Source organism: Poromitra crassiceps (genome assembly GCF_964638095.1).
Source record: "Poromitra crassiceps genome assembly, chromosome: 13".
Classification (NCBI taxonomy): domain Eukaryota; kingdom Metazoa; phylum Chordata; class Actinopteri; order Beryciformes; family Melamphaidae; genus Poromitra; species Poromitra crassiceps.
The window spans coordinates 18975753-19003579 of NC_139644.1; the positions used below are offsets into that span (position 1 = coordinate 18975753).

Here is a 27827-nt window from a genome sequence, read left to right on the forward strand (position 1 = left end):
AAGACTGACATGAAACTGTCATAACCATGACATGACACCTGCCATGAACATGAAGGAGGCGTTATGAACGTTTATGACTGTTATCGTTCAGTGTCATTCGGTAAATTATGTAATTGTTAATGCAAAGTTGACATTGTTTGAGATGTCTTCGTTATGACAACTTGACATTAACCAAGACAACATAACGTGTCAATGTCTTCGTTAAATAATGACAGTAATGTCGGCCGTGTATAAGCAATTAATATCAAAATAGTGGTGGGGACAATTGTAGGTAATCAGAAAAGTGGTAGGCAGTAGGGACATGTCGCCACCATCCCTACCATAAATGATGCTCAATCATGCATACCATATAACATTACCGCCCTGAGCAGCGCAACGTTAGGGCGCTGTGATGCACACAGGAGGCTCTGCTGTCCAACTGTATGAGGGAACTACAAACCACTAGAACTATATAAGCTGCTGTGGCTTGATTTTGAAGTGGACAGACATGGAAATGAGAGAGATCCTCACTCTGGGCGGACAAAGACATTTTGTCTAACGCAGTGGTTCCCAACCTTTTTACACCAAGTACCACCTGAGAAAGTAGTTGGCTCTCCAAGTACCACCATATGACCGACGTTAAAATACAGTCTATTCAGCTATGGACAGTTCACGCAGGAGGCAAATTTATTCCAACCTGCAGCCTATGTGCAACCTGCAGCAGCTGCACTTGTGCTGGGTTGACTGCTGTCTTCACCTCCTTGTGCTTCATCGTTGCTGCTCTCCTCTACTACAGCTCTTTTACGATTCCCTCCCGTTTTGATCCACTTTAGCATCCCTCCTCGTCTTTGTTCACCACTTGTGTAACCATGCGGGGCGGGCAGGTAATTGTATAGTGTCCGTCAGAAACAAATATTTGTTTCTAAATCTCACGACAACAAAATAAACCTCAATTTCAATGGTCACAAGTTTATTTTCATTCGTAGTATTATTTTGATAGATAAACATGTTTTACAATTGATTTTAAAGTTGGGTTTATTTCATAATTTAAACATTGGGATTCCAGGGATCAAGTACCACCAGCAGGTGGTACCACCAGCAAGTACCACCTACCTTGAGAAACACTGCCAATAATATTAATAATAATTATTATTATTTCACTTTCACATGTTTGAAAACTACTACTAATGACCACCATGGATTTTGCACAAAAACTAAAAAAAAAAAAAAAAAAAAAAAAAAAATGTTTTTTTTTTTTTTTTTTTTCACAGAGCCTTCCAAGTACCACCAGCAGGGGTCGCAAGTACCACCTACGGTACGCGTACCGTAGGTTGGGAACCACTGGTCTAACGTCTTCACCCAGCATGTACGTCATTTGCGGAAAATGAAAGCGGCGGAATTGAAAGGTGTTCTCAGTGTTGTGTGAATGGCAGCATTCGCTTTAAAAAAAAGTAGAAAGGCATGTCTTGGTGTGAACAACAGAAACTACCTTTACTGTAAAAATGGAAACGGATAATTGATTGGTTTAATGTGTGGAAGAGGCTTACTGTAATTAGAAAGCCCCGCCCACGCATCCCCATACCTGGTCCTTCTCAGGATAAACTCCGGCCCTGAGGAAGGATGCTTTCCAGCTGTCAACATCCTCCTGAGAATCGCAGGCCAGCTCTATTTGGCGCAGGTCTTTGTACACGTTCCTGTACAGTCAAATAAAATAAAATCAATAAATACATAATATATACATACACACACACAAGTTGATGTGTGGCCAGCACACAAGCACTTGTGAGCAGACGCACAAAGTCCATCCAGAGATACGATTCAGAGGTCTGCAAACAAAGCAGCGAGTGAACGTCATAAATGCAACCCTGACCTGGATTCAGTGTTGAAGATGGCGAAGATGTGCTTTGTGGACATGAAGCCTTTCTCCACATCTCTCAGCTTCAGGTTATCAAGGGGCAGCATATACTTCTTCTCTTTCTCCTAGGAGAAGCCAAACATACAGAGGAATAGGGTATTTAGACGCAATGAAAACACAAACACTGAAAACGTCAAATTCTAAAGATACTACAACAATAAGTTACAGCAGCACATAGCAGTCCATATGGCTGGGTATCATAAAAACAAACAAATAAACAAAACGATACCAGTACTAATACCAGTACCGTTTCATTCGATACTGTTTTTGGCATCTCGGCACGCTGAACTGTCAATTCACATACACGCTGTGTACATACACGCTCACATACACCACGATTGACCACCACAGACTGTATGGGTTGTAGCTGCTGCAGTAGTGGGCCAATTACACGCTGCATTAAACTGAATGCTTGTGGTGATTGGCTGCGAGCAAAACCATCCTCAGTCTTTTTTCTCCATCTGTGTACAATAAGGATCGAATGCAGGTATCGTTTGACTGGAGAAGGTTCGATTCTACTTGGTACTGGTCGGGTTATGTCGGTCGAGTACCGATACCGACTTAAGCCCTAGCAGTCAATCGTGATTTTTTATTTTTATTTTTGAATGGTAAAGAAGGCAATGGAAATAGAAAAAGGGCTGCAGCCACTGATGAGCAGACATGATGGAATGCACTTCCTCCGTCTGGAAGACCACCAGGCTGGTGAGATGGAGACATGGAGGATGAGGCAGAGGAGAGGAGGAGCGTGAGGGAGCGCTGGGGGATGGGGTGCCAGCTTTCACTGCTGAGCGGAGACATCTGGAAGCGTTTACGTCTGCACTAACACAGGCAGCAGCGCCGGCCCAACAGTTACATCACTCGCAGCTCCGCACAGCAGGCCCCAGCCCCCACCACACACACACACACACACACACACAGAGCAAATACTTCATTACATATGTAAAGACAGACAAACATACATGCGCTTCAACAAACATACCATGGGCTTTAGGCGCGTGCATAAAAACACACACACACACAACCACGATCAACAGCTCAAACAATCAAAGATACAGGCTCGTGTAGACAAACGCACACATGCCCCCCCTCCCCCCCCCCCCCCCCCCCCGTAACCCAGTACGATTTCCTGCAAATTCCAAAGTCAGATCCCGGCTGGAACATTTCAGCCCGCCTGCCACGTCAGTTTGCCTCCGCCATCCTCCCTCGCTCGCTCTCTCTCTCTCTCTCACAAACTCTTTCTCCGTCGTCCGTTTGCTTTTTCGCAAGAGGCGACCGATACAGAAATCCAGTTTGCAGTTGTTTTTCGGGGACTTACTTCTGGGTTGGAGTTCATCTTTAGCAGTGGTTTGTAGCGCTTTATTTTAAGCGGCGTTTTTGTTTCGCTGGAAGAATGGATAGGACTGAGGCCTCGGGAGGTTGAAACACAATGTTTTCGGCTCATTAAGCGGTAAGTGAGGCAGTTTACGCACGTATTTATTCATGTGTTCTATGCAGTTATAAGCAATAATAATAATAATAAATCCTCACTGTAGCTCAATCTGTCATTTGTGTTTTGTTATGGAACATCAAATTAGCTTTATTCATCCAGCCACTTGAATATATACAATTTGTACAATACAAAGAAAATGCCTTGAAGTGAATACTGCTCTCCAACTCCTTCAATACAATTGAAATGGTCTATCATATGAATAAACTGTAGAGCTGGCTTTGTGCTGACTGCGCAGATAGCTATGGAGGCGAGAGGGCATACAGTCCAGCCGTGTCTAGTTTCATTTGTTGGCTGAAAGAAAAGTTATAGTAGTTGGGCTTCTCGAATAAAGTTTGATATCAAATAAGCTTTCTATGTTTAAAAAGACCAAATGCAGTGTGCTTCAGTGCAGCTACAGTATGTCGGGCTTCTCCATATGTGCGGTTGTTTAATCAGGGGAGTGTTTACTCGCTCTCTGCCCTCTGTCCTACTGTCCCTAGGGTAGCGACCTGCAGCCGCAACGACCTCGGGGCTCTTCCTCCCATCGCGTCACCCCCCCAACCCCACTCCCCTCCTCACCCCCCCGCCTGCCCAGTGTTCAGACTACCTGTTCATCAAGCTGCAGCTGAACAGTAGTCTGCACATTGGTTAGGCTGGGCCGGGACACACACACACTGACGCAGCCTCCAACTCCGGAGAGGACCTGGCACCTCCGGCCACCGTGGGGCGATGACACGGGATCTCGACCTCATATTATCTCCTATGACGGTCTATCCCGACAGTGGGAAATACCTCCTCTGTTCGCACCGTGTGGCGGTGAAATGTCATCTTATCCAAGCTAGCAGTGTGCCTGTATGTACAGTAAAAATGCTCTAGTGTTCCGCTCACCTCCTCATCTTTGTACCAGGACAGGGACTCGGCGGTCAGGATGAACCAGTACTCCTTGGAGCCTCCCTTCATGATGCTGATGTTGATGGTGAGCCAGCCTTTGCGGATCACCTGTATAGAGAGAGGGGAGACAGAGAAGGGCGGTTGGGGGGAAGAGGGGTGCCGGGAGGGTGGAGGAAAACTGCTTTATCACTCAGGCTGACGGTGCTGATGACGTGAGGGCTCAGTGAGGTGATGCACTATTCATCCTGCCATGTGATGTGACTACCACCTAATAAAACCTTACCTGCTTTACTCGGTTGTCTCATGTCTGAACAATATTAAAACATACTATTTTGGGTGTAACAGCCCCTGACGATCCACTACAAAACAGAAGTGTGAATGAAATATGAAACTACAGATGCATTGTGGAAACAGAATATATGATAATACTGTAATACATAATTGTGTGTAATGTGTCAGAAGCATGTCTGCAGAGGGAGAATTAGCTGAGAATACTGAGGAGGGTATGTAGTCCTTGTTCAACAGGAAAGACATTTCTTAAAACCACAAGCAGGAGCAGATGGTGTCCAGACCATGCTAGCCACGACACAGGGTCAAAGAGGAAGGGTCGGCGGTGGTATGTTAGAGGTCAGCAGGTCAGTAAAAGCTAGCCTATACACTGCCGGTTAAAACGGTGGAGGGTTAGTGGGGTTAACTGGACTCGAGTGCAGGGCGGAGGGACAGAAACCTGGCTAGGTAAAAGAGAGAGGAAGAGTGCAAACGGACGAGAACAGAAACAGGAGACAAAGAGTGTAAACCTACAGAGAGACACTGAACCTGAGTTCAGAGAGGGACAGAAATCTAAACGGTTATGTGAAAACGTGGAGAGGAGAGATGATGGAGAGGGAGGGAAATCATTAGAGAGGCAGGAGTTGACAGGCTCTCTCCCAGGACAAAAGCCATGTATTTAGGAGGAGAGTGGCGCTCTTCACTGTAAACTCTCTTCATTTTGTCTCATAGGCTAAAAGCACCATGGGAAAAGGTATTGATCAATGAAAAGGATGCTCTTGTGTTAAGCCGAATAAGACAGGCAGGCACTCATGTCCAGTTGGAAAGCTGTTTGAAAGCTCTCCTGCACTCCCTCTGTTTTAAACCTCTCTGCATCCAGCCCAGGAATGGAGTGAGTTATGGGGAAAAAAAGACTCATTAGTTCAAATGCGCCAACACAAACAAGGGAGAGGAGGCAAGAACATTGGAGCTAAATTGGTAGTTTGCCTTGGCGAGGAAATGCCTCAAACCCCTCAGAAACGAGGAAAAGTCTAAAATCCCCTGTATTCAAGTCCGTTTCAAATCCCCTGTATTCAAGTCAGTCTAAAATCCCCTGTATTCAAGTCCGTTTCAAATCCCCTGTATTCAAGTCTGTTTCAAATCCCCTGTATTCAAGTCAGGTGGAAACATTACTGCTGAGACTATAGAAGAGGAAAAGCTGAGATGGGAGTATGCGGTGACAGATGAGGTGCTTTTGTTTCTGCACTACTTGAGTCAGATAGATAACGGTCAAAAGTTCAATCAATTTCCCCAAGTTCTGCAAAAATAAGTCATTCAAGGAGTTAATAAAAGATGTCAGAATAGGTTCTGGATAAATAAACTCCAAGAATTCAATACAAATTTAACTGATTAGAAAAACAAAGAATAAATCAGTTTATTTTTTATTTATTTTTATTGATAGTTCTAAAGCTATATCAATTAAGAGATGTCAAGGAATGTTGATTCAATCAATTGATAAAGAAACACCCCATTGCCACAACAGGTGGTTGTTTTAAATAATAGACAGTTCTGATCGGCTCTGAATACAGAAATCTGGATGGAAAAATGCTTGAAAAATCAATACTTTTGTGAGATTGTTATTAACGATAGTTAGATAGGAAAATATTAAGTAAGCAATTATGTTGACATGCATTAATAAGATTAGGGGAAACAAATCATTGGAAATCACTGGGAAATACTGTATGTAGAAGGAATTTTCAAAGAATCAAAAAGGTCTGTCTGTTGTGTGTGTAGTTGATCTGATGGCTGCCCATCCCCTCCCCCTGTTGTCCCTGGTGATGTTTAGGATGATTCTCCACAAGGCAAACTGCTGGGCCACCGTGCCTGAGGCAGCAGCTGAGGTATGAACCCAAGGACAAGAGAACTGATACCGGCCACGCTCACTGGCAGGAGGAGACGTCCCCCTTCGCCTCTATAGTCTTTCATAGAGAACGCAAAGTGCCACAAAACAACCTCTTTTGTGGGGGTCAGAGGAATTCAAATCTGATTTAAACAAAACAGCAGAGATAAATTCAACTGTTAGTAGTCACTTAGTTAGTAGGACAATTACTGTCTTGTTAAAAAACAAAACAAAAAACAAGAATTACTAAGAATTTAATTACTGCGAGCCCGCTACAATGTTACTGACAGATACCGATTACTGGTAACTGTGTGCCGATGCTAGGATTGTAATTGATCTCAAATTTGATCGTTGAGTCTGGAGACTCTACCTTCTCCTCCTGGCCCTCTCCCAGTCCGACACGCTGCAGAGAGGGAGAACAACTCATTACGGGGAGGAGAAGCATCAGCTCCTAGTATCTGCGGGAGTCACCTGCCAAATCCTGACGGCTCCCGTGCGGTCTCTCTCTCTCTCTGTCTCCCACCCTAACGTTCATGCTAGCAGACCTGTGTGTGATGGCTTCAGTTCTCCTGCATGGGCTACCCCCCCGGCGCTGACCCCTGGCAGGGTGAGCTTTAAATCTGTGTGGTACTTACCAGAATCTCACCCTGCAGTAATAGGAAGGGGAGGAGGGAGGGAGGGAGGGAGGTGGGGGGAATTGAAGCAAAAGATGGCAGGGGATAAAATCATAGCCAAAAAGAAGGGAGGAAGCAAGCGAGCAAAGATGGAGGATATGAGAAGTAGGAAGAGTGGAGGGTCGGAATGGTGTAGGAGGGGGGGGGGAGGAGAGGGTGGAAAATGAAGAGGGTGAAGAAAGAGGTTGAAGGGGGGTGTGAATGGTAGGAATGATGAGTTTGAAGGGAGCAAAACCAGGAAGAAACATGAGGAAAGAATATCCATGAGACAGCCAGAGAAAGACAGATGAAGAGAGGGCAAGAGAGAGAGGGGGGAGAGAGAGAGAGAGTGTGTGATAGAGAAAGAAAGAGAGAGAGAGAGGGGGAGAGCAAGAGAGTTACATGCAATTAGAATTACTTCAAGAATACCACAATTCGGTTATGTCATATTCGTTGCTCAAACTGATTGTGGTGGCGTCCATGCACATTCTGAATCTCAATACAGAAGATGCTTGCGAGTTAATGGGAAGGCAACAAAACAAACAATGTAGTAATAATTGTTGCTTTGCTGTTAGGACATCATGCCTGGGTTTGTATTACAGAGCGTGCAAACAGCAATTAATGATAGCAGTGGAAACAAACGCTCATTTCCAAGGGCAGTAAAGCGGGGGGGTGGGGAGGCGGGGTCCTCTCAAGATGACTAAGGCAACTCTCCCCTCACTGAAACTGCAATCTCAAATGCACCATCGGCAGCGTGTTAATACCGTTTCAGGATCTTATCAACACACATGGAATTTCAACAATCTTCATCTAACACAATAATAAGCATATGAAAGGAGAGGACAAAATCAGCAAATTCAATATGTGACTTAGCAAAGGATAGGACTGGGTACTGTCAGTACTGAAGGGATCTACATGGGAGGATCACTAAAAGTTAGGTAGATCACGATAGATTAATGATGGCACAGTGGGTCAGATCAACACTGGAATCAGGGATATTCACATGGTTCATTAATAGGCTGCTAATGGGAGACATCAGTCGAGGGAGATTAAACTTGGGGATTGGCGAGACAGGCAGCGCTATGGCAGTTTAACAGTGAGGAGTTTAAGGAGGTGGGCGGGGCTATGGCAGTTTAACACTGAGGAGTTTAAGGAGGTGGGCGGGGCTATGGCAGTTTAACAGTAAGGAGATTAAGGAGGTGGGCGGGGCTATGACAGCTTAACAGTGAGGAGTTTAAGGAGGTAGACTGATAAAATGTACCTGGTTGGGAATGGCCCTCTTCTTATTTGCAGCCGTGTTCCTCTGCTGGGCACTGTCACGAGAGGAGGATGCAAAAGAGAAATGTTGACAATACCGCATCAAAATGTTCTTTAAAATGATCATTAAACATTCATGTGCCACATCTGTTCCAATAATAGTTTATTTCCCATATGTTCCATAATGCTGTGCTATTTCTTCTGATTTTATGTGAAACACTTAGTAAACTGTTTTGATATAAGTGAGTGCGAAAAAGGTTATTATTATAACCATTATAATAATGATTATAAAACGGGTACCTCAAATCAAGCCATTAGATTGGTTCATAGCCGTGGTATATTGAGCATCTGAGAAGGGCATTCAAGCAGTGCTGCAGATGGGTTCGTAGTTACCAACTAGTAGCAGTTAGCAACTTCTCTCAAACTGCCACTGAATGACTGAAACACTAGCTTGTTCACATGTGCAAGTCATGTTTCTCCCAATGGTAAAATTACTTTTGAAATCCATTGCTCATTGGCTGAGATAATTGTGTTTTTCAACTACCAAATGTACCTGCTAAAACGGAGCTAGCCTGTGTTGCTAGCTGCTGTAACTTACCTACGTTGCACGACAACTGCCTCACTCTATGTGCAGGCAGCCAGGGGGGGCGGCCTATTTTATTTTGAAATTTAGTACTGGTATTTACTAATAAAAACGATTTAAATTGGAGTGTGTCTATTATTTTCATATTGCCACACTTGGTAACCGTTTTATAAATGCAATAGCTCACTTCAGGCCGTGACATATGGTGATTATATCACAGGTAAAGGGCGTGGTCGCCCGATGCGAGAAACACCCCTTAGAGGTCATATAATAACCATATATCACGGCCTGTTGTGAGCTATTGCTTAATTATTATTATTATTATTATTATACTATCACACAAAGGAGGTGAAAATGTGGGTGTAGAGGGATTTGGGCAGTAAGGGTGGTGAAACTCTCACTCTCACACACACACACACAGCCCTGTGTGCTTTGACAGCCCACCTGTTGTTGCCGTACCCAGGGGGGCTACCATCATCCAGCCTTCTGTTTTCAAGACTGAAAGTGACGTCACGAGAACCGTTAAACATCGCTAGCTGATCTCTGTCACACTACGGCAATCCACTCTCCATGCGGATGCGAGATCGAACCCCCACACCCCCACACACACACACACAGTACACACGACACCACACACACACACGCGAGGGTCTTGCTTTGTTACTCAGTCAATGGCGTGACTCAAACAGGGGGAGCTCCACTCTACTCCATGCTTCAGGTCCTGCTATAATTGCTACACTAGAGACTATGTGAAGTGAGCCACGCACAGTAAGCCCCTCATAGACATCTCACACCAGCGCTGGCTGCTTGGCAGCGTGCAATGAGATTCCAGAAGCTCCCAGTCGATGCAGTTCAACTCTGCCCCCCAGGTACTTTGACCACTCCTCACAATCAAACAGCCACGAGCAGACAGGGAGCGTATCCCTCCAGCAATCAACCATGCCTGATTGAGTTTGTTAGTATGGCTGCACAATTCAGCAAAAAGTATTAACAAAATCGCAAATATGGCCAAGTGCACAATCCAAATCGCAGGAGCTGCAATTTTTGGGGGATAAAAATAAAAATGTGTCACAACAACATATTAAATGAAGCATTGTTGGTGCTACAGAGATTCCCCAGCCTACAAATCATCTTCTCTAGACGTAAGGGAACATGCTTGTTTGGTACAGACCCCAGTAAAAAATATCATCATCATAAAAAAATCAAATAAAAATCAGTGAAAATGAAACGCAAAAATTCCCACTATGGACGTGACTCGTATCGCAATATGATAAAAAAAAAATGCATATAGTGCAGCCCTATTTGTTGGGGGGTGGAGAGATAGACAGCTAGACTGACCTTTTAGCAAACACGCCTCCCCACCACAGGGAGACCCCCCCCCCCCCCCCCCCCCCCCCGCCCGTTCTGACTGGGCCGCTAATGGGCGAGCTACAGTACATCACAGTGCTGCTTACAGCTTGTGGTCATTTATAAGCGACAGTCTAAATCAGCGCTACTTCACTACTGGTGAATCAGAGTGAGGGTTCCTGAAACAGCAGCAGGGGACGAGTGGACCTGCTGCTCTACTGAAGGCTGAGAGACAGGGACTGACAAGTGCACCTGACAACTGGCAGCACGGAGCTAGTTGGGAGCGCAGCGCCTGTGCTGAGACACCTATGGGTCCAGGGATTGCGAGCTGTCAGGGTGCCGATATATACAGTACCGGTACTTCAACTACGCGTTCACATGCACATGATGGCTGCCTCGCGTATCCTGCGTCCATTCAAGTAGTGTTAATTTGGATAGGACGTGCATGACCGACGCTCCAAATGGACGCAGCATACGCACGCAAACGCACAGCCAACAGCAAGTATATCTCCGCCCTAAGGGGGGCTGGGAAAGGTGGGGGAGGGGAGAGGGAAGGACACATACTTAGCAAAGCCTATGAAGTCCTCGTGGTTGGTGTTGATGTAGGACAGCTCGATGTCAATCAGCAGCAGAACCTTGATTAGAGGCAGAACATCATGATTAGGATGGAGGAGATCTCAATTAAGGGTTAGGGGTTAGGTTTGACTTGGTCAAACCAAGCGATTTCACTAAAAATATATTTTTTTTTAAATCTGCAAAAAAAGTGCTTGGAAATATATTTTTTTCATTATTTTATTTTTCAACTTTTAGAACATGAAAAACAAAACAAACAAAAAAATCATAAAAAAGCAAAACAAACTCAAACACAGAGAAAGGAAAACAACACAAACAAAAAACAAAAAAAACATACCAACATTGCTACATGGTGCCTACAGCTACCTAAGAAGCCTATGCGCTTACAAAAGAATTTGACTGGGAAAGTTACTCGTCGTTTCTAACCTCGTCCAAGTAGGCCAGAACGGGTCCCATATAGTTGAGAACTTCCAGAGTGAGTTGGTCCTCAAGAACCTGAGTCTTTCCATACGTACAACCGAAACCATGTCCGCCAGCCACAATTGAAAAGAAAGCGGGGAGGGGGACTTCCAATCTTTCAGAATGAGTCTTTTGCCGACAGTCATCCCCTGCGTCAGAGACTGCTGCACAGCCGTGGGGAGGAGCAGAGAGGATTCCGAGCAGCCGAAGATGGCGAGTTCTGCCTCCAGCTGGAGGGTTATTTTATAGGCCTTAAGTACCAGTCAAATATCTTTGCCCAGAATCCAGATATTGAAGGGCAAAACCAAAAAGCATGTGAGAGTGTACCCTCTAACAGCTGACATCTATCGCATAATGGAGAGACAGAAGGGTAGATCTTGTGCAACCTTGACTTGGAATAGTGAAGACGGTGAGTGACTTTAAATTGGATCAGCTGGTGTCTGCTGTTAATCGAGCAGAGTTGGACCACAGACAGACTCCTGTCCCATATCATTTCAGACAAATCAACACCAAGTTCCTCCTGCCATGCCTCTCTAATCCTCTCATCCTCTCAGTGGACGCCCTGACACAGCCATCAAACAGATATACAAATCTAGAGATAAGGTGCCTGGAGTGGGGGGGGGGGGGGCTCAACAAGACATAAAAAAAAGCATGTTCATCTGGGAGAATTTCAAAGTCACGAATCTTGGACCGAACATAATCTCTGACCTGTAGGTATCTGAACCAATGTGCGTTGGGCAACTCAAATTTCCACCTCAGAAGATCCAAGGATGCGAAATGACCATCTATGTAAATATTTGGGTCATATTATAACTGATCAAATGAGTGATGATGATGACATGTACAGACAGAGGCGTGTACTGTATGCTCAAGCTAACATGCTGAGGAAGAAGTTTTATTTTTGCTCAGACGATGTAAAGGTAAACCTGTTTAGAGCCTACTGTACTCCTCTGTATACTGCCCCCCTGTGGGTCAAGTTTAAGCAGGCTAGCATTCAAAAGCTCCAGGTTGCTTATAATGACTGCCTGAGGATCCTTCTTAGGAAGCCAAGGTGTAGCAGCACCAGTGAAATGTTTTGTGGAGCAGGAGTTAACACCTTTCACACCCTGTTGAGAAACCTGATGTATAAGTTTATCTGTCGTCTGAATATGTCTCAGAATATGCTCATTATGTTGCTGTCTCAACCCAATCTCAGTGACACTAGATACATGTCTTCCATCTGGAAACACTGGTACAGTGCCTTACTGTAGAATTGTTAAGTGCTCTTATTGTGCTGTTACCTGTTTTATATGTATTGTGTGTTTTTTAATGGACCTTGTGTCTGACAAATAAAGTGATGATGATGATATGTATAGGTCTCTGATGGAAGTGCTTGGAAATATTTGAGCAGCTTTAATAAAAAAAAAATATCGGCATCAGCCTTCAAAAACCCATACTGGGTGAATCCTAGTATGATCATGCAGAGACGTCCAACTGGCAACTGCACATAAATACTAAACAATAAGTCCATCAGAAATGAGTGATTCTAAGCCAGGTTGGGCTACATTTAAATAAAGCTAATCCAATATGTGTCTGTACTCTGTACTCTCTCTAACCAGCATGCCATGTTGGGTGAGCTCACCTGGTCCTTGGTCTTGCCCTCCCTCTCTCGGACGTAGGTGGTGACGATCCTCTCCGTCTCCTCTCTCAGTCTGGGGTACGAGCCGAGCTGAAAGGCAACACAACACACGACTGCAGCACAGCACTGACTGGAGACACGCACGCAGGAACATGTGAGCATGAACCCAGGAAGACTTACCCATGCGTGTCATAGAGAGACAGGAGGGAAGTGAGAAAGGGAGAATAAATAGAGGACAGAGGATCGGGAAAGAGACGGTCAACAGATATTTCAGTGTCACGCATTACCAAACAATGACAAGGCAACACACACACACACACACACACTTTACACACACTTTAAACGCTGGAGTATGCATACAGGATGAATGTCTGTTCTATGAGGTGCTAAGGCATTTACTATCAGCCAGGGATGACTCAATGATGGATAAGGAATCATATGATCAATGCGGTGAACAGTTTGGCAACTTCTAAATTTATATCAAAAGAGCAAAGTAATGATTTCTTAGAACAGATCAAAGCAATGTGAAGAATTGAGGGCCATGAAGCCATGTGAAATCATTTTGGAGCAGTCATCTGTAGCTGATGGCAGAGCTCTGATAGCATTTCAGATTAGTGAGGGCTGTCTGAGAAGGGAAAGTGACAGAGTGAGGTGAGGTGAGAGAGTTTCACCAGCTGAGGTGCTGTCAGAGAGGCGGGGCTGGAAGGTGTGCTGGTGTGACTGTGTGTGCTGCTGAATCATTTCAGCACCTGCCTCTGTCCACAAGATGGCAGTGGAGCACCGTTGCTATGGAAACGCTCCATTCAAGCTACAAGCTATTTGTATTGTCTCCCCCATCACATCATTCCCTTTCCATCCTCTTAAGCAGGTAGCAGAATGTCAATCTGCCATGGGAGGGAGGGGGGCAGTGAGGGAGTGTAGCTGGACTCTGCTGTGCTCAGACTCACTAGGCCTGGCTTTTTAGGCAGGGAGAGAGGGAGGAGCGATGTGGAGGTGGTTGGGGGGTGGCAAAGACAAATCACTTTAATGTGCTGAAATCAAACTGGGGTCAATTTTAAGATATGCTTAAAATCTCAGATGTGATCTGTAAAATCAGTGTGTGATCGGCACGGGATGGAGACTTCCACAATAGGGAAGGGAGTAGGGACATGGGGAGGGGGTGGGTGGGTACACACAGTCCATGCAGTGAGCACGGATGGCGTTGGGATGAAGGTGGGGGGTGTATTTCATTAGGGTGATCCGCCTCAATGGGTCGTCACAGGGATGGGGGCACATTCACAGAGAAGAGGATTCCCTCTTCTCGTCCTCCCGTCATCCCCCTGCAGGGGGCGTGTCCCTGGTTACCTTGACGGCACACTTCAGGACGAGTGCGGTGAGCTCGGACACCACTAGGTCCACACATTTCAGGCTGGGCTCTTTCAGTTTGAGGATCTGCTTTTTGACTATCGCCTCGAAGGCCAGGTCGGGGGTGAAGAGCCCCGTTCTGAAGGGGCATGGGGGCCAGATTGCGTGTTGTTGTTGTTGTTGTGGCGGCAGAGAGAGAGAGAGAAAGGGATAGACAGAAAATACAAAGAGAAAAGAGGAAGGGAAGGCAGAGACAGGAGAGAGAGAGGAAATACAAAGAAAACGTCTTTGTTCAGTTAGTCATGTCTACTTATTGGCAGAAAAAACTCAGGAGGACAAGCCGCAGGTTTTTCACATCCTCTTCCATCTTAAACTAGGTCGGTAAGGCGGAGATGGACTCAGGAGTCCAACTCGAACCTAAATAACTTACTTAAAAAGACCAGCCCATGTTTCCCTCGCTATGTGCATTGAGCTGTGAGACCTGCAGCTTGTCCAGGAGAGACCAGAGATGCCTGGAGAAACATCTCGTCTCCACGACGACACTACACCCGTCACAACACTCCACAACACGACAGTGCTGCCGGCACACAGGGCTCGCAGGGCTGGGCAAACCACACAGAACCCATTTTCTCTGGCAAAACGCACTCGCTCAACTACTCCAGATGTTCTAGGAAGCCGCTGCCAGGAGTTCTGTGCTGGTGTATCCACCGACCCCCCCCCCCCCCCCCCCCCCCCACCAGACTCCCCCCCCCACACACACACACACACACACACACTCCCCCCACGTGCGAGCCCTGTGTGCTGGCTGGGTTGGGAGATGCTGGACACCCGCAGTACCTTGTTGGTGCACTGCCTGACTGTGTTGATGAGCTCCTGAATGACCAGATCGATACATTTGAGACAGGGCGTTTTCAGCTTAACGATCTGCTTTTTCACGATGGCTTCAAACGCCAGGTCTGGAGTGAACAGGCCCGTTCTGAGGACGCACAGAGAGACACACGCACAGCGGCAGACAGATGACGGTTAACAGACACGAAGGGAAACGGACCAACAGATATATTATCTGGACGGACAGACGAGCAGAGAATACAAAAAGACAAGACAAAAACAGGTTATTGTGCAGAGATCCGAGGTTATTGACAAAGAGACAGACAGTGAGAATAAAGGGACTGGCAGCCATAACCGAAGGCAGAGAGATAACGTGTCAAAGAAGGCCACGCGTGAACACAATTAGGTGGACAACCACAAATGACATGTGACAGGCAGGAGAACATCAGAGAGGAATTCATGACAGGAAGGAAATAGAGTGCAGAACATGTCACACAAAAGCACACGGTAATTCAGTGTGTGCATCGAGCAGACAGGAAGGGGCGTCGCAAAGAGGAGATAAAGGAGGGGATGCGGAGGAGAGTGGAAAAATGAAATTGGTTTACATTTCACATACAGCAGCAAACATGTTCTGATTACGCCCCCTGGAATTGGTTTGTGGTATCAGTGTTGTTGGCTACGCAAAACAAACTGACAATTCTGTACGATGGTAGAGGGGAAAGCTGTGATAACTGGAGAGAAGAGAAGCGACTGGGTACAGCAGGCGTCCGTGTAAACATGGAATACAGGTGTGTGGTGAATCACAGCAGGCGTCCGTGTAAACATGGAATACAGGTGTGGCTTCTATTCTTATCTATGGGCGGCCAATCACGGGGGGTGTTTCATCTCTGCTCCACTTGCCTGACACCGTGGACATTCTTGATAGCGTGGCTGATTTCCCGCCTCAGCTCCTTCTCGTCAAACACAATCTGGAGGGCGGGGAGGGGAAATGTGAATAATAATTCGTTATTATTAGTAGTAATAATCAGTTCGTCGGTTCTTCGCGATCGCGTCTACAAGCCCACCGCCTTTGACGGCAGAAGGGTGTGCGGCGCTCACCTTGACCAGTTCGAAAGGAAAGCGTTCGTGAAAGATGCGGTTGATCTTGGCGCCGCCCGACAGCTCGTTGGTGTCCACCTGGTCCCCGGAACCCTCGATGCACTTCTCAAAGTCCACGCCAAACTGCTGCACCATTCTGGGGAGGGAGGGGCAACAAACCACAAGAGGACACGGTGAACTTTTTTTTATCCATGCTCTGATGAGACGGTGAAGCACGAACCAATCAGAGCAGAACGAAGGTAGGGTGGGGTAGTTCTATTTAGTTCATTGTTATTTACTTGATTATTAATTGGTTTGGTATGTTTTAGATACAGCAAAAAAAGTAGAAATGCCTGAGAAATGTCCTTGATTTGATTTTTTTTATATATATATATTCTTAATTATTTTAGTTTAAAAAAATAAAATTACGACAATGTTTTTTTTTAACACCGTTTGTCTTTTTCGTCTTAGTTTTAGTTGACCAAGATATCCTTGTAGAAGTCTTGCACTGTTCAGCTGTAAAAGATTTGTTCGGTTTTCAATGCATATTGAACCTAAAGCCTTGTACCTAAACGGTTAAGTACAAATATGCATATTGTTACACCCATAGTTTCAACAAACAATTATTTGTCCAATAAAACAAAAACAAAAAAATAAGACAAACATAAAGCTATGACCGTATGGCATTAGTAGCTGGTGCAGCCAACATGATGATAACATGAGCGGTCAATGACCACCTGGGCAACACTTTTCTGCTCCATTGGTGACAATGTGGCTTGGTGCACCAGAGCGTTTAGTAGCCTGTAATCTGAAGCTATCATTACTGTCAAAGCCATTCTCTAGCACTAAATGTCTTAGCTCCAAAATACATGTCTGACCTGCTCCTAGGATATGAGCCACCCAGACCTCTGAGGTCATCTTGGACCGGTCTGTTAGCTGTTCCCAGGGTGAAAACTAAATCAGGTGAAGCTGCTTGTAGTAATATGCTCCCAACTGCTGGAATAAACTTCCAGAAGCACTGAGATGTGCTCCCACTCTCAGCTATTTTAATAGTCGGCTTAAAACATTTTTTTTTTTTTTTACCTTTATTTATACAGGGGGAGTCTCACTGAGAGCAACGCTCTCTTTTTCAGGAGTGCCCTGTTCACATTCACACACACATTCATACCTGGAAGCTGACCAGTACAACCACAGTCTGATCTGCTGGCCACTGAAGCGGTTGGGGTTAAGGGCCTTGCTCAAGGGCACCTCAGTGGTGGTAATGAGGGAGGGGCAAGCACTGCCTTTTCACTTTCCCCACCCGGATTTACCTTGTCGGTCCCGCTGATTGAAGCGACAACCTAACGATCACAAGCTCGCTTCTCTAACCATTGGCCTTCTGCTAAATCATCTGTATGTAGATGTAACAGGTGTTATCTTTATTTATTTAGTTTATGTTTTACCCATTTTATACAACATTATTCATCAATTAATTGGTGCCATGAACACGACCCCAAAAGGAGTCGAGAGGAAATCTGGTGAGTAGTTTATCTGCTCTGAAGGGCTACTCAAAACTGTACTGAGAAATGAAGGAATTCTTCAGGTTTACAATTGTAGCTGTTGAGATGATCTGTGTATGTCTAAAGGAACATTTATAAGTCCTATTCAATCACCACGCCCACTTTTTCTCTCTTAGACACAGTTGTATTTGTTCTTCCGGTTCAGCGCTAGTTGGCGGCCAATTTCAAAACAAAACATCACTATGAATGAAGTTTGGCAACATTCAGAAACTACACTGCGGCCAACTTCAGTTACATGTTCATAGCGTTACTGCTGCGAGGAGCCGATGGCTGTACCCGGTCGGCATTCAACGTTCAACAAAAGCACGTCGACAGTGTTTTCTCACTGCCAGTACCGTAACTCCAGGGGTTGACAGATACTAGCTAGTCCGACTGGTCACACAGCCAGCGAGCGCTCTCAGTCCTCGCTGCTCGTTAAATATTTCCAAATAGGCGTTATTCTGATAAACTGGTCACATATTTGGAATGTTACGTTCTCACCCGAAAAAATATTAAAACTTTAAAACGGTTTGGGTTTTTTTGCTTGAAAACAGCTTTTTGGCAAGTCTAACAATGATGACGGTACTTCCGGGTCTAAAGACGATTACAAAATGACGTCATGCAGAAGCATCCTTATATGGGCAAATAATAAGGTGAATAAGGGTAAGACCACTGGAAAGGTTCTAGGCTCCATTGAACAATCCTTCCAAGATATCATCTAAATTGATTTCCCTTTGAAAGGAAAAGTTGAGGGAGTCTCTCGCATAGAAGTTATACTGGCTGACCAGAGGTGTCGCCAGTGTGACTGATTGCTCAATAGCTTTCCTTCTTTCTATTTTAATCTCATTTTATGTCTTTTTTCTGTTTTATGTGAAGCACATTGTATTTGCCTTGTGTATGAAATGTGCTATATAAATAAAGTGTGCCTTGCCTTCCCTAGTTTACATTGCCATCCCCTATCCACCTTATTTCTAGCTGCCATGATGCCTAATGGATGCTTCTTCCGCTTCAATTTTTACACTGTTTTAACTTGACAAAAAAAACGTCTATTTTACAGCAGAGCCATTCAGCTCTACAGCCGTGTCGTTCGGGTGCTGGGATAACGTAATGCATTGTGGGTAGTCGGCTACTGTGGCTAATGCTAACGGCTAGCGTAATAGTTACTTTACATGGCAGTAAAACGCCACTAAATGACCAAATTGATTTAACTTTTAACCATTTCGAGTAACACTGTTTCCATACGGACCCGCAGTGTTGGTTAGTTGTTTATAACGTGACTATATTTATAACTTTTATAACGGACTCCAGCTTCCGGTTTATAATTCGGGTCTGCAGCGGAGTACAAAGGCTGCAGAAGAAGCCTGCATGACTCATTGTTGCAAGCTGCAACAATGGGTCACGTTAAACCGGACCTTGTTCCCACAATTATTTTTTACAGTGGGGCATTCAAAAATAAGGTGGATAGCATTTTGCAACTACTAGTAGCCACACAACTTTAGCTAGTGTGCAAATCAGCTGTGTGTTAACCAACAAGCTGGCATTATCTAAACACACAATTGGCCAGATATACAGTATCGGTGTGTCAAACTAATACGTTTCCAGTCAAAAATAGCACCGAAATTATTCTATTCTATACTATTAAGACGGCCAAGTCCTGACTTGCGAAATCAATGAAATCCACTGCTCTCAGGCATTGCTGCCCTGTTCTGTGAACCTCCAATATGGCTGCCAGAGGGCAAGTTACGTTACTGTAAAGTGTAAATATGTATGCTGCCTTCATTTAGGTGTTCATATTCAGCTGCACTCACTGCAGCAAGGCCTTGGTCTTGCGTGTTGGGTCGTCTGGCCGGAAGTTCTTGTATTCCTCCACCTCCTTCTCCAGCGAGAGGAGCTGGCTCTGCAGCTTACTGCGCAGGCCAGGCAGGGTGTCCCGGATGTGGTTGGTCAATTGCTAGAGACAGAGAGCGTTGGGACTATTATCTGGACGAATCAAACACGACAGGACGTAGTGGGAGACACATTTAAAAAACAAAACAACAGCAGACCTGGTTGAGTGCCTTTTGGAGGTGCGGCGTGCCCATGCGCTCAGCCATGTGTCTGTAGCCAGGGTGAGACAGGAAGAACTTCCTCTCTGCACCCAGAGCAGCACGAATGTCCTTCTTCCCGTCAATGTCTTTCTGACTGCGGTTCACCACACCGATGTAGCCTGAACGCACGCACAAGTGGAAACAATCACTACGGAGTCAACGATACAGCGGGCGAGTGTGCGTCTGTGTGCGTCGTCGCTCATCCTCACCTCTACGCAGTGGGAGCAGCTTATTTTCTAGGATGTCCTTTGCGTCCGTCCCCTCGTCCATCAGGTCCAGTTTCGTGATAACGCCGATGGTGCGAAGACCTGGACGCAATTAGAAAATGAATTAAGTAATTAAGTTCATTCACGCAGATTCATTAGTTCTCTCTCTGTAACGACATCTGGCTTCCACTCTTTTTGTTTCTTTGTTTTTCATGGCACACTGCCGGGGAAAGCCTTAAAACCCAGGCCAAGTATAATGTCAGTGTCTTTGACCTTTGACCTTGAATTTGACCTTTGCCCAACAAGTTGAGAAACAGGAAAAAGAAAAGAAAAGCAGGCATCGAATAATGAAAGCAGCAAATTATTTCTGGATGAAAATGACTGCAGGATAATGGTCCACATAAAAAGAGCTGTTCTTATTCAGTTTTAACATGGCATACTAAGATAAAATGAAGAAAGAATGTGAACAGCCTAGAGCAGCCTAGAGTTCTCACTTTACTCCTCCATAGTTAAATCATGTTTATTTTAATTTGGGAAAGTCAACTTAGCCTGTTTTTTCCCCCAGCAATGCCTCACTTCACATGACAGTCACACATCTGCACTCATTCACACCCCAGCAAAAACACAGTCTTCTTCTGTTGGCCACTGAGCAGCTTCACCGGAGCAGTTGGGGGTTAACTGCTTTGCTCAAGGGCACCTCAGCAGCAGGTTTTGCGGGAGGAGAGAGCGTCTCCGGTCAAAAGACTGCTTCTCCAGCGCCGCTGTCTGTGCTACTGCTAAGCCAAACGCTCACCCTGCGGGTCCACCTCCTTGGCGATCTTCAGGGCGTCTGAGTTGGCCAGGTCCTGGTTGGCCGGGGTGACGGCCAGGATCAGACAGCTCTCCTTGGTGATGAACTGCATCAGCATGTCCCTGATCTGGTGCTCGATGTCCACCGGCTGGTCCCCCACCGCAACCTTGGTCATCCCCGGCAGGTCGATCAGGGTCAGGTTCAGCACTGTGACACACAGATCGCACAAATAAAACTAAATGCCAATAGGATGTGTGCTCATGGGCTCTGGTGAAGTAAATAAATAGACTTCCTGAGTGTAGAAGAATGTAACCGTATCAGAAAACACAGGTAAAGCATCTCAACATGTTATGACAACATGTTTTCCAGCACTACATCATTTCTTTAACAAAAACTGTTTTTCGATTTCCATTCAGCCTTTACTAATTTGATACAGCATAAATCGAATGGAAATACACCTGGGATGGGTGTAAATATACATTTACATATACATTTACATCGATACATTTACATATATACGACATGCTGGGTTCGAGTAAGAAAGAAATGGCCAAAAAACAATTGTGGATGGGAAAACAAAAATGACTTGCATGGAAAGCCAGCTGGAGGCGGATGTAAGACTGATTAATGTTTGATGTATCAGCCTCCTTCTCAAAGGACGGGGATTAACCATGTTGCAGAACGTCCAGCCCACTCACCGCCATGTTGTCAATGGCTTCTACATGGCAAGCAGACAATAAAGAACACCGCCCCATCTCTCATTGCTATGCATGTGTCAAGTTCCATTTCCAGCCTTTTCATAAAAGCATAAACAGACGTCGTCCACACTACCGGCCTCAGCACCGTTTAACAAGGTAACAGGACTGTAATGATGCTCAAAGCATGGTGGGAAGAGAGGCTTTGTCTTGTGTGACGCTGTCGAGTAGGCAGACTTTGCTCTAATAAATTGCTCTAGTAAATCGCTGCTTAACACACACACACACACACACACACACACACACACACACACACACACACACACACACACACACACACACACACACACACAAAGCACATCTGATGTTTTATTACTTATATGTTTTATTACACCTATATATATTTATAACACCTATATTTAATTATAACTCCTACATTTATTTATAGCTCCTATACTGTATTTTATTAGGAGCAATAAATATAAAAATGGCACATTTGACCGTAAATGGCAGCTGATACCGACTGAACTGCTGTTTGCAATACCATTGAGCAAGAAGCCACAGTACATCGAACATAAGGAGTGAGGTTTCGTTTGTGGTTTTACAAGTGCCATATTTTGGGATCACAAAGGTGACGGTCAGCTAAAGGTGACTAGTTAACATCCCTGCAAATCTGCTGTTCCAAACCACAACCACCACCCGATTCTCTGCAGGCGTCTCTGGAGAAGTGATTTTGCAGCAACAGCCACAGGGCCAAAGACTGCAGCTGGGAGCTCCAAAACGAGTGCAGGTCAGGAGGACCACTTCCCCATGCTGTGTTTGCATCACAATGAGTTGACGTTGTGTTTGTGTATATTGTGTGTGTGTGTTTGTGTGTATTGTGTGTATTGTAAAAACATGTACCGTTTGGGGAGTAGACCCTCAGGTTAATTGGGACGGGGGAGATGCCTTTGTTGGAGCCTGTTATCCTATCCGTCTCCGCCTCGATCTCCGACCGCACTTCGTCGAAATCCACAAACTTCTTGCCTTTGCAGTGCAGGAACTCAGCATATTCTGCACACGGGGGACAGACAGAGGCGACGTAGGGTTAGGAGGAGGAGGAGGAGGAAGTTAAATTGGGAGATGAAGGCAGCAGGTAGCAGACGTGGTCATGCCTCGCCTGAGGCACTGCCGCTGAGAGGCTCTGTGCAGGCCAGTGATGAAAGGAGACTGGCTGCACAGACTGGCACACACACTCACTCACCTGCTTTATTGTTGACCAGCTGCAGAATGAGAGGTCTCCGGGTGACGATGCCATTCCCACGGGGAAGAAAGTCCCTGGAGGAGAGAGAGAGCCAGACAGAGAGAGGGAGAGAGAGAGAGAGAGAGAGAGAGAGAGAGGGAGGGAGACAAAGAAAGAAGTGGGGAGGTGCAGAGAGAAAAAGGTCAAAAAGGAAGGGAGTCGGAAAGAGAAGAAAGAGTTGTTTTGGTGGGGTGGTGGAGGTGTGAGGTTCAGTCGAGATGGAGAAAGCAGCAGACAGAGGGAGGGGGAGAAAGAGAGAATATTAAATTATTCGTTACACACTCAAGGTCCATTTCCTCGCAGCGTGGCCTCTGTGGTAAATTGATGAGCACAGGGGAATTTCAAGTCTCCAACTTGTCTCGGAACAAATCAAATGTGACAAAGCCATTATCTCTCATCATTAGAGCCGCACATCAGCTCGGCAGCGTCATCCACTCTTGCTGTTATGGCTGCATTGATTTTGTTATGTGTTACTTTTCAACTGATGAACTTGTTCACAGTCCAGCAGCCCTATGAGCCCATTTAGAGGTTCCTGGAAACAGGTGACCAGCATTAGGCTTTGTCCACCTTTTGGCTGTGTCATTATTACACATGATATATCACAAAGACGTGGCTCTCTAACTTTTTGGGCTTCAGTACCGCCTTTCCCTGGCTTCTGAATCCAAGTACCCCCCTTTACCCGACTACAACATTTTGCTGAGAAAACTGCAAGAGAAAACTATAGCACCTTTTGAAGAATATAACATTACAAAATAAGAAATGGAGTGAAAGAGTTGTGCCTCCTGAGCAGATTTATTTCAACGTTTCATTTATTTTCACGATTTATTCTTACATTTAACCCCCTTTCTCTCCAGTACCCCCTGTAGTACCTCCACGTACCCCTAGGCCGGGTACGCGTAGCCCAGTTTGGGAAGCACTGACCTAAGATAATACCTTTAGCCGTAGGCCTGAGACTTGACATTGTCTTGGTGTGTCCACATTCTCAGATCAAATCTTGTGTCATGCTAGTTTATTGCATAACTGATGCGCTGCACGATTCACGCATGGGCTGACGGTAAACAAGGGTTGGCCAATGGCATTTGTGCAACACAGTATTTCTGACACCCATAGCCTATATGAAACAACATTTCATGTTTTCTCACAGCCTGCTTGCGTGTTCTTCTTAAAGTGACAGAGTACCTGAGGAATTTTAACTCCACCGCCAGAGTTGCTTAGTCAGCCCTCAGACGCAGCTCCTCCAGCCGGTCTTCTTCTCTCCCCTCCCTCCCACTCCTCAACGCCCCTCTGCTGCTCTGCTAACATGCTACATCTGCTGCTAATCACCAGGCCTGGGCCGGTCGCTAAACCACATTGTCCTCCTTTTCCTCCTCCCAAGTCTACTGCCAGATCTCCAAGCCCGAGGGCTGTGTTAGTATGGTGGTGCCCAGCCTGATTCAGACTGGGAGCAATGTGTCAGCCACAGGACAGGAGGAGAGAGAGAGAGGAGCTGTCATACTCCATGTTGCCTGCAATTCTCCACCCTGGCTATAGTCCTATGGTCAAACAGTGGGGGAACATTCTGGGTGTTCAGCAAAAACCCACTGGTCTCTGTGGTGGAGCACTGCTGCTGTGTGTCACGCACATAATGCCAAGCATGCAGGCGTTTGTCACTGCGGCCGGCAGTATAGAAAGAGAAAGAACAACAGGAGAGCTAGGAGCGGCCGGGGGAAAGGACAGCGGACTGGACACAGAGGGAGAGTGGAGGGGAGATGGTGCTCAGAGAGGTCACAGCGGCGGGGCTGACCTGTGCTACTGTATGCATGCATCTCTCAGGTAACACCACTCTCACTGGATCGCCGACAGACAGACAGCAGACATATCTGCTCAACAGGTGGCCACTGGCTGCAAGCAAGAGCCAACGACACATAAGGCCAAAGTGAGAAGAACACACAGAGGAAACAGCTTTTCCACATGCACTTGAGAGAACACATAGACCACCACCAGCACCACCACTGCAGAAGTGAAGCAGCCAGCCTTCATAGACAGACAGAGCTGGATAATAAACAGCAGAGGCTTGATGAGAGGAGTGAAATTCCAGGATTCTATTATTGATGTGCTGTAAATGATAGAGGAGTCGGAGCAGATTGTGTATCATGCCATGCATTATGGATGGCCAGGCAAAGAGCATCAGTCTGTCAGCCTCCCTCCCTCCCTCCCTCCCTCCCTCCCTCCCTCCCTCTGCCACAACAGACAGAGAGAGGGCAGGGCAGAGAGAGGGGATATGAGAGAGCGAGCATGAGAGAGGGCAGAGAGAGAGAGAGAGGATATGAGAGAGCGAGCATGAGAGAGAGCAGAGAGAGAGAGGATATAGAGCAAGCATGAGAGAGGGCAGAGAGAGAGAGAGGATATGAGAGAGCGAGCATGAGAGAGGGCAGAGAGAGAGAGAGAGGATATGAGAGAGCGAGCATGAGAGAAAGCAGAGAGAGAGAGAGAGAGAGGATATGAGAGAGCGAGCATGAGAGAGGGCAGAGAGAGAGAGAGAGAGGATATGAGAGAGCGAGCATGAGAGAGAGCAGAGAGAGAGAGAGGATATGAGAGAGAGCCAGCTCCCCTCCCCCTGCCTGCACTGACAGCCTCTGCCTCTCACACACTGACCGGCATGTTACAGAGGAGTCCGAGCCTGCAGCTGACCCCTCCTGCTTCTCAAACATGGAAACCGGTGTGTGTGAAACTCCTGAGGTGGCACAGGCAGGCGTGCTCTCACGGCAGCGTGCAGTACACACTACACAGTACACAACACTACACAGTACACACTACACAGTACACACTACACAGATGTGTGTCTGAGGTTTTGGTGGGACTTCTTCATGTGGGTCTCTGCTGTGGCCGAGAACATGTAATCATGGCTGCCCGCATTCCCACACTCCGGTCTGTCGCTCTGGGTACCAAGAGGCATCGCTAGGCAGCCAAACCTCTCCAATCCTACTAAATCCAAGAGAGCAGTGGAGAATCCCTCAGCTCTCTGCTGCTCAGCTGGCTGTGCTGTGCTGTGCTTCCCCCTTACAAGGCAGGTGCTGCGCTACACACTAAGCAAGCACACTTAGCTGCAGGTGTTTCTGCTCAAATGCCTGCATACATGTTCAAGTGTAGCATCACCTTCTCATCTCTTTCAGTTTTCATACATGTTCAAGTGTAGCATCGTTGATGTTTAAATTTCTGTTGACATTCAGATTTTAAAGCACTTTAAAGTAAAAAAGGGACTTGATATTTATCTGACTGCTTGTATTAATTGATGAAAAAGTAGCCATGTGCCGTAAGGTAATAGTACAGAAAATTGAGGATTTGATACTTGGAGCTGCGATACTGTTGGAGCTGTATCGAGATGCATCGTGATGCATCGTGGAATCGAATCGAATTGAATCGTTGACAGATGAATCGTAATCGAATCGAATCGTGAGGCCAGTGAAGATTCACATGCCTAAGCATCACCGTCTTTCAGTTTTCATACATGTTAAAGTGTAGCATCACCTTCTCATTTCTTTCAGTTTTCTTTCTTTCTGCAAAATCCATTTGACTTCAATGGAAGCTCCTACTGAAAACATCCGATCACAGCATGGTAAAATAATTTTGTCAAACAAATAACATATGTCAGTGCATCTATAACATACACTAGGCAAAAAGAGAGACAATTTAGTCAATTTAAAAAAAAGTTCTGAATATCAATGTAGGTTAAGTTAAGTTATCCTTTATTGTCCTCGTGGGGAGATTCATCCTCTGCATGTGACCCATCCTCTACTAGGAACCCTCCTACAACTACTGTAGGAGCAGTGGGCAAGCGCCCGCAGGACCACCTCCAGTTCGATCGGCAGTGCCTTGGACTGTAGCGGATCATGGATGTGAACAGATATTCTTGTATTGGCTCAACAAACAATCCTAGCAAATCCTACAGTGCTTCAGAGAGACCCATTATATAGTCCATGTACTACAAAAAAAGTAATCTGAAGTACCTTTTCTTTTCAGTGCATCTCAGCATGTGCCAAGTTGCCTTAAAGGTGCACAAGGAACTTTGAGCGGTAGCTCCAAATGGCAGTGAGGCAACTGTTTGAAAAATATGAACTTAATACCCAGAAATTAGGGGTGCCCTTACTGCCCTATTGTTGCGATATGACACAAATAATTTTGAAAGATATTTTATTATTAATTTCAAGAACATACAATTGCAAAGAATTAAGTGTTCTGGATATAAACGTAACACATACCGTGGTTTGTTGTACATGCTCTTTTGTAACCAAACCACTCCCAGTCTCCCACACTAAACGTATTTTTTACATAAAAACTTTGTGTAGTGCAGCTTTACACACCATGTACAGTAAAACTCTCTGTTCATTTAACTCAGTGATAATAGTTTAGTTAATAGGAGTGTTTAATGCATCCATGGCACATTTTCCCAACACTTTATGGTCTATTAGTCCTGGCAGCACATCAGATAAGAGCCTCCACCCAGGCCAGCTTGCAGCACGAGATATGACCTGACCTCCACAGTCCCCGTCGGGACAATGACATCACATGGGTCGGGCACACCCAAAATGGAGACACAGGCTTTGTGTCGTCATGTCTCCATTTAAACGGACAGATATGAATTGTTCCATTAATGCAGACACTGAAATGTGAAGAGGGCTGGAAGAACAACACTGAAATGTAATTCAGCAGCATACAGCTGATTATAGCTATATCTGTAATAGGTATAGGTATATAGGTATACACTATACAGCTGTATAGGCCGAGCAACTTGATGAAAGACTTTATGCCTTTAAGCATCCAGTGACACACGTCTATTATTTATTTATTTATTTTTTGTCTTTGGAGGATTCTGTGGGTTTATTATGAGCAGCTGTTGGTGTCATTTAAGTCGTTAACTGAGAGCAGTCTGGAGAGTCTAATGAGCCCTCCAACAGACAGGCAAGTGCTGCTGGTCTTTCTTATCGCTTATTCATCCTGGACTTCAATCTCCAAGGTCTCTGAAAGCTTGTTACTGTAATAGAGAGCGGCTGAGCCGGTTTGATTCTTTTAAAATAGCCAAAGTTTCAGCAGCACCCAAGGACACGCTTAGGA

The 27827-nt window shown here is 45.6% G+C and overlaps 1 protein-coding gene across 5 annotated transcripts in view; it reads right to left on the reverse strand.

The window, feature by feature from the left end:
* dnm2a (dynamin 2a) overlaps positions 1-27827 on the reverse strand; it is a 44279-nt gene that overhangs the window by 11275 nt on the left and 5177 nt on the right. For 3 of the 5 annotated variants that reach the window (XM_083649407.1, XM_083649410.1, XM_083649406.1), the window contains exons 2-17: positions 22698-22771; positions 22358-22507; positions 20763-20966; positions 19973-20071; positions 19722-19882; positions 19485-19627; positions 16160-16295; positions 15962-16029; positions 15071-15209; positions 12893-12979; positions 10804-10874; positions 8314-8365; positions 7035-7046; positions 4251-4361; positions 1850-1959; positions 1562-1673 (exon numbers count right to left, since the gene is read on the reverse strand). In XM_083649407.1, coding sequence (XP_083505533.1) covers positions 1562-1673; positions 1850-1959; positions 4251-4361; positions 7035-7046; positions 8314-8365; positions 10804-10874; positions 12893-12979; positions 15071-15209; positions 15962-16029; positions 16160-16295; positions 19485-19627; positions 19722-19882; positions 19973-20071; positions 20763-20966; positions 22358-22507; positions 22698-22771 — 1729 coding nt within the window. The remainder of the gene's footprint in view (positions 1-1561; positions 1674-1849; positions 1960-4250; positions 4362-7034; positions 7047-8313; positions 8366-10803; positions 10875-12892; positions 12980-15070; positions 15210-15961; positions 16030-16159; positions 16296-19484; positions 19628-19721; positions 19883-19972; positions 20072-20762; positions 20967-22357; positions 22508-22697; positions 22772-27827) is intronic. The other 2 variants (XM_083649409.1, XM_083649408.1) reach the window with 2 other exon arrangements.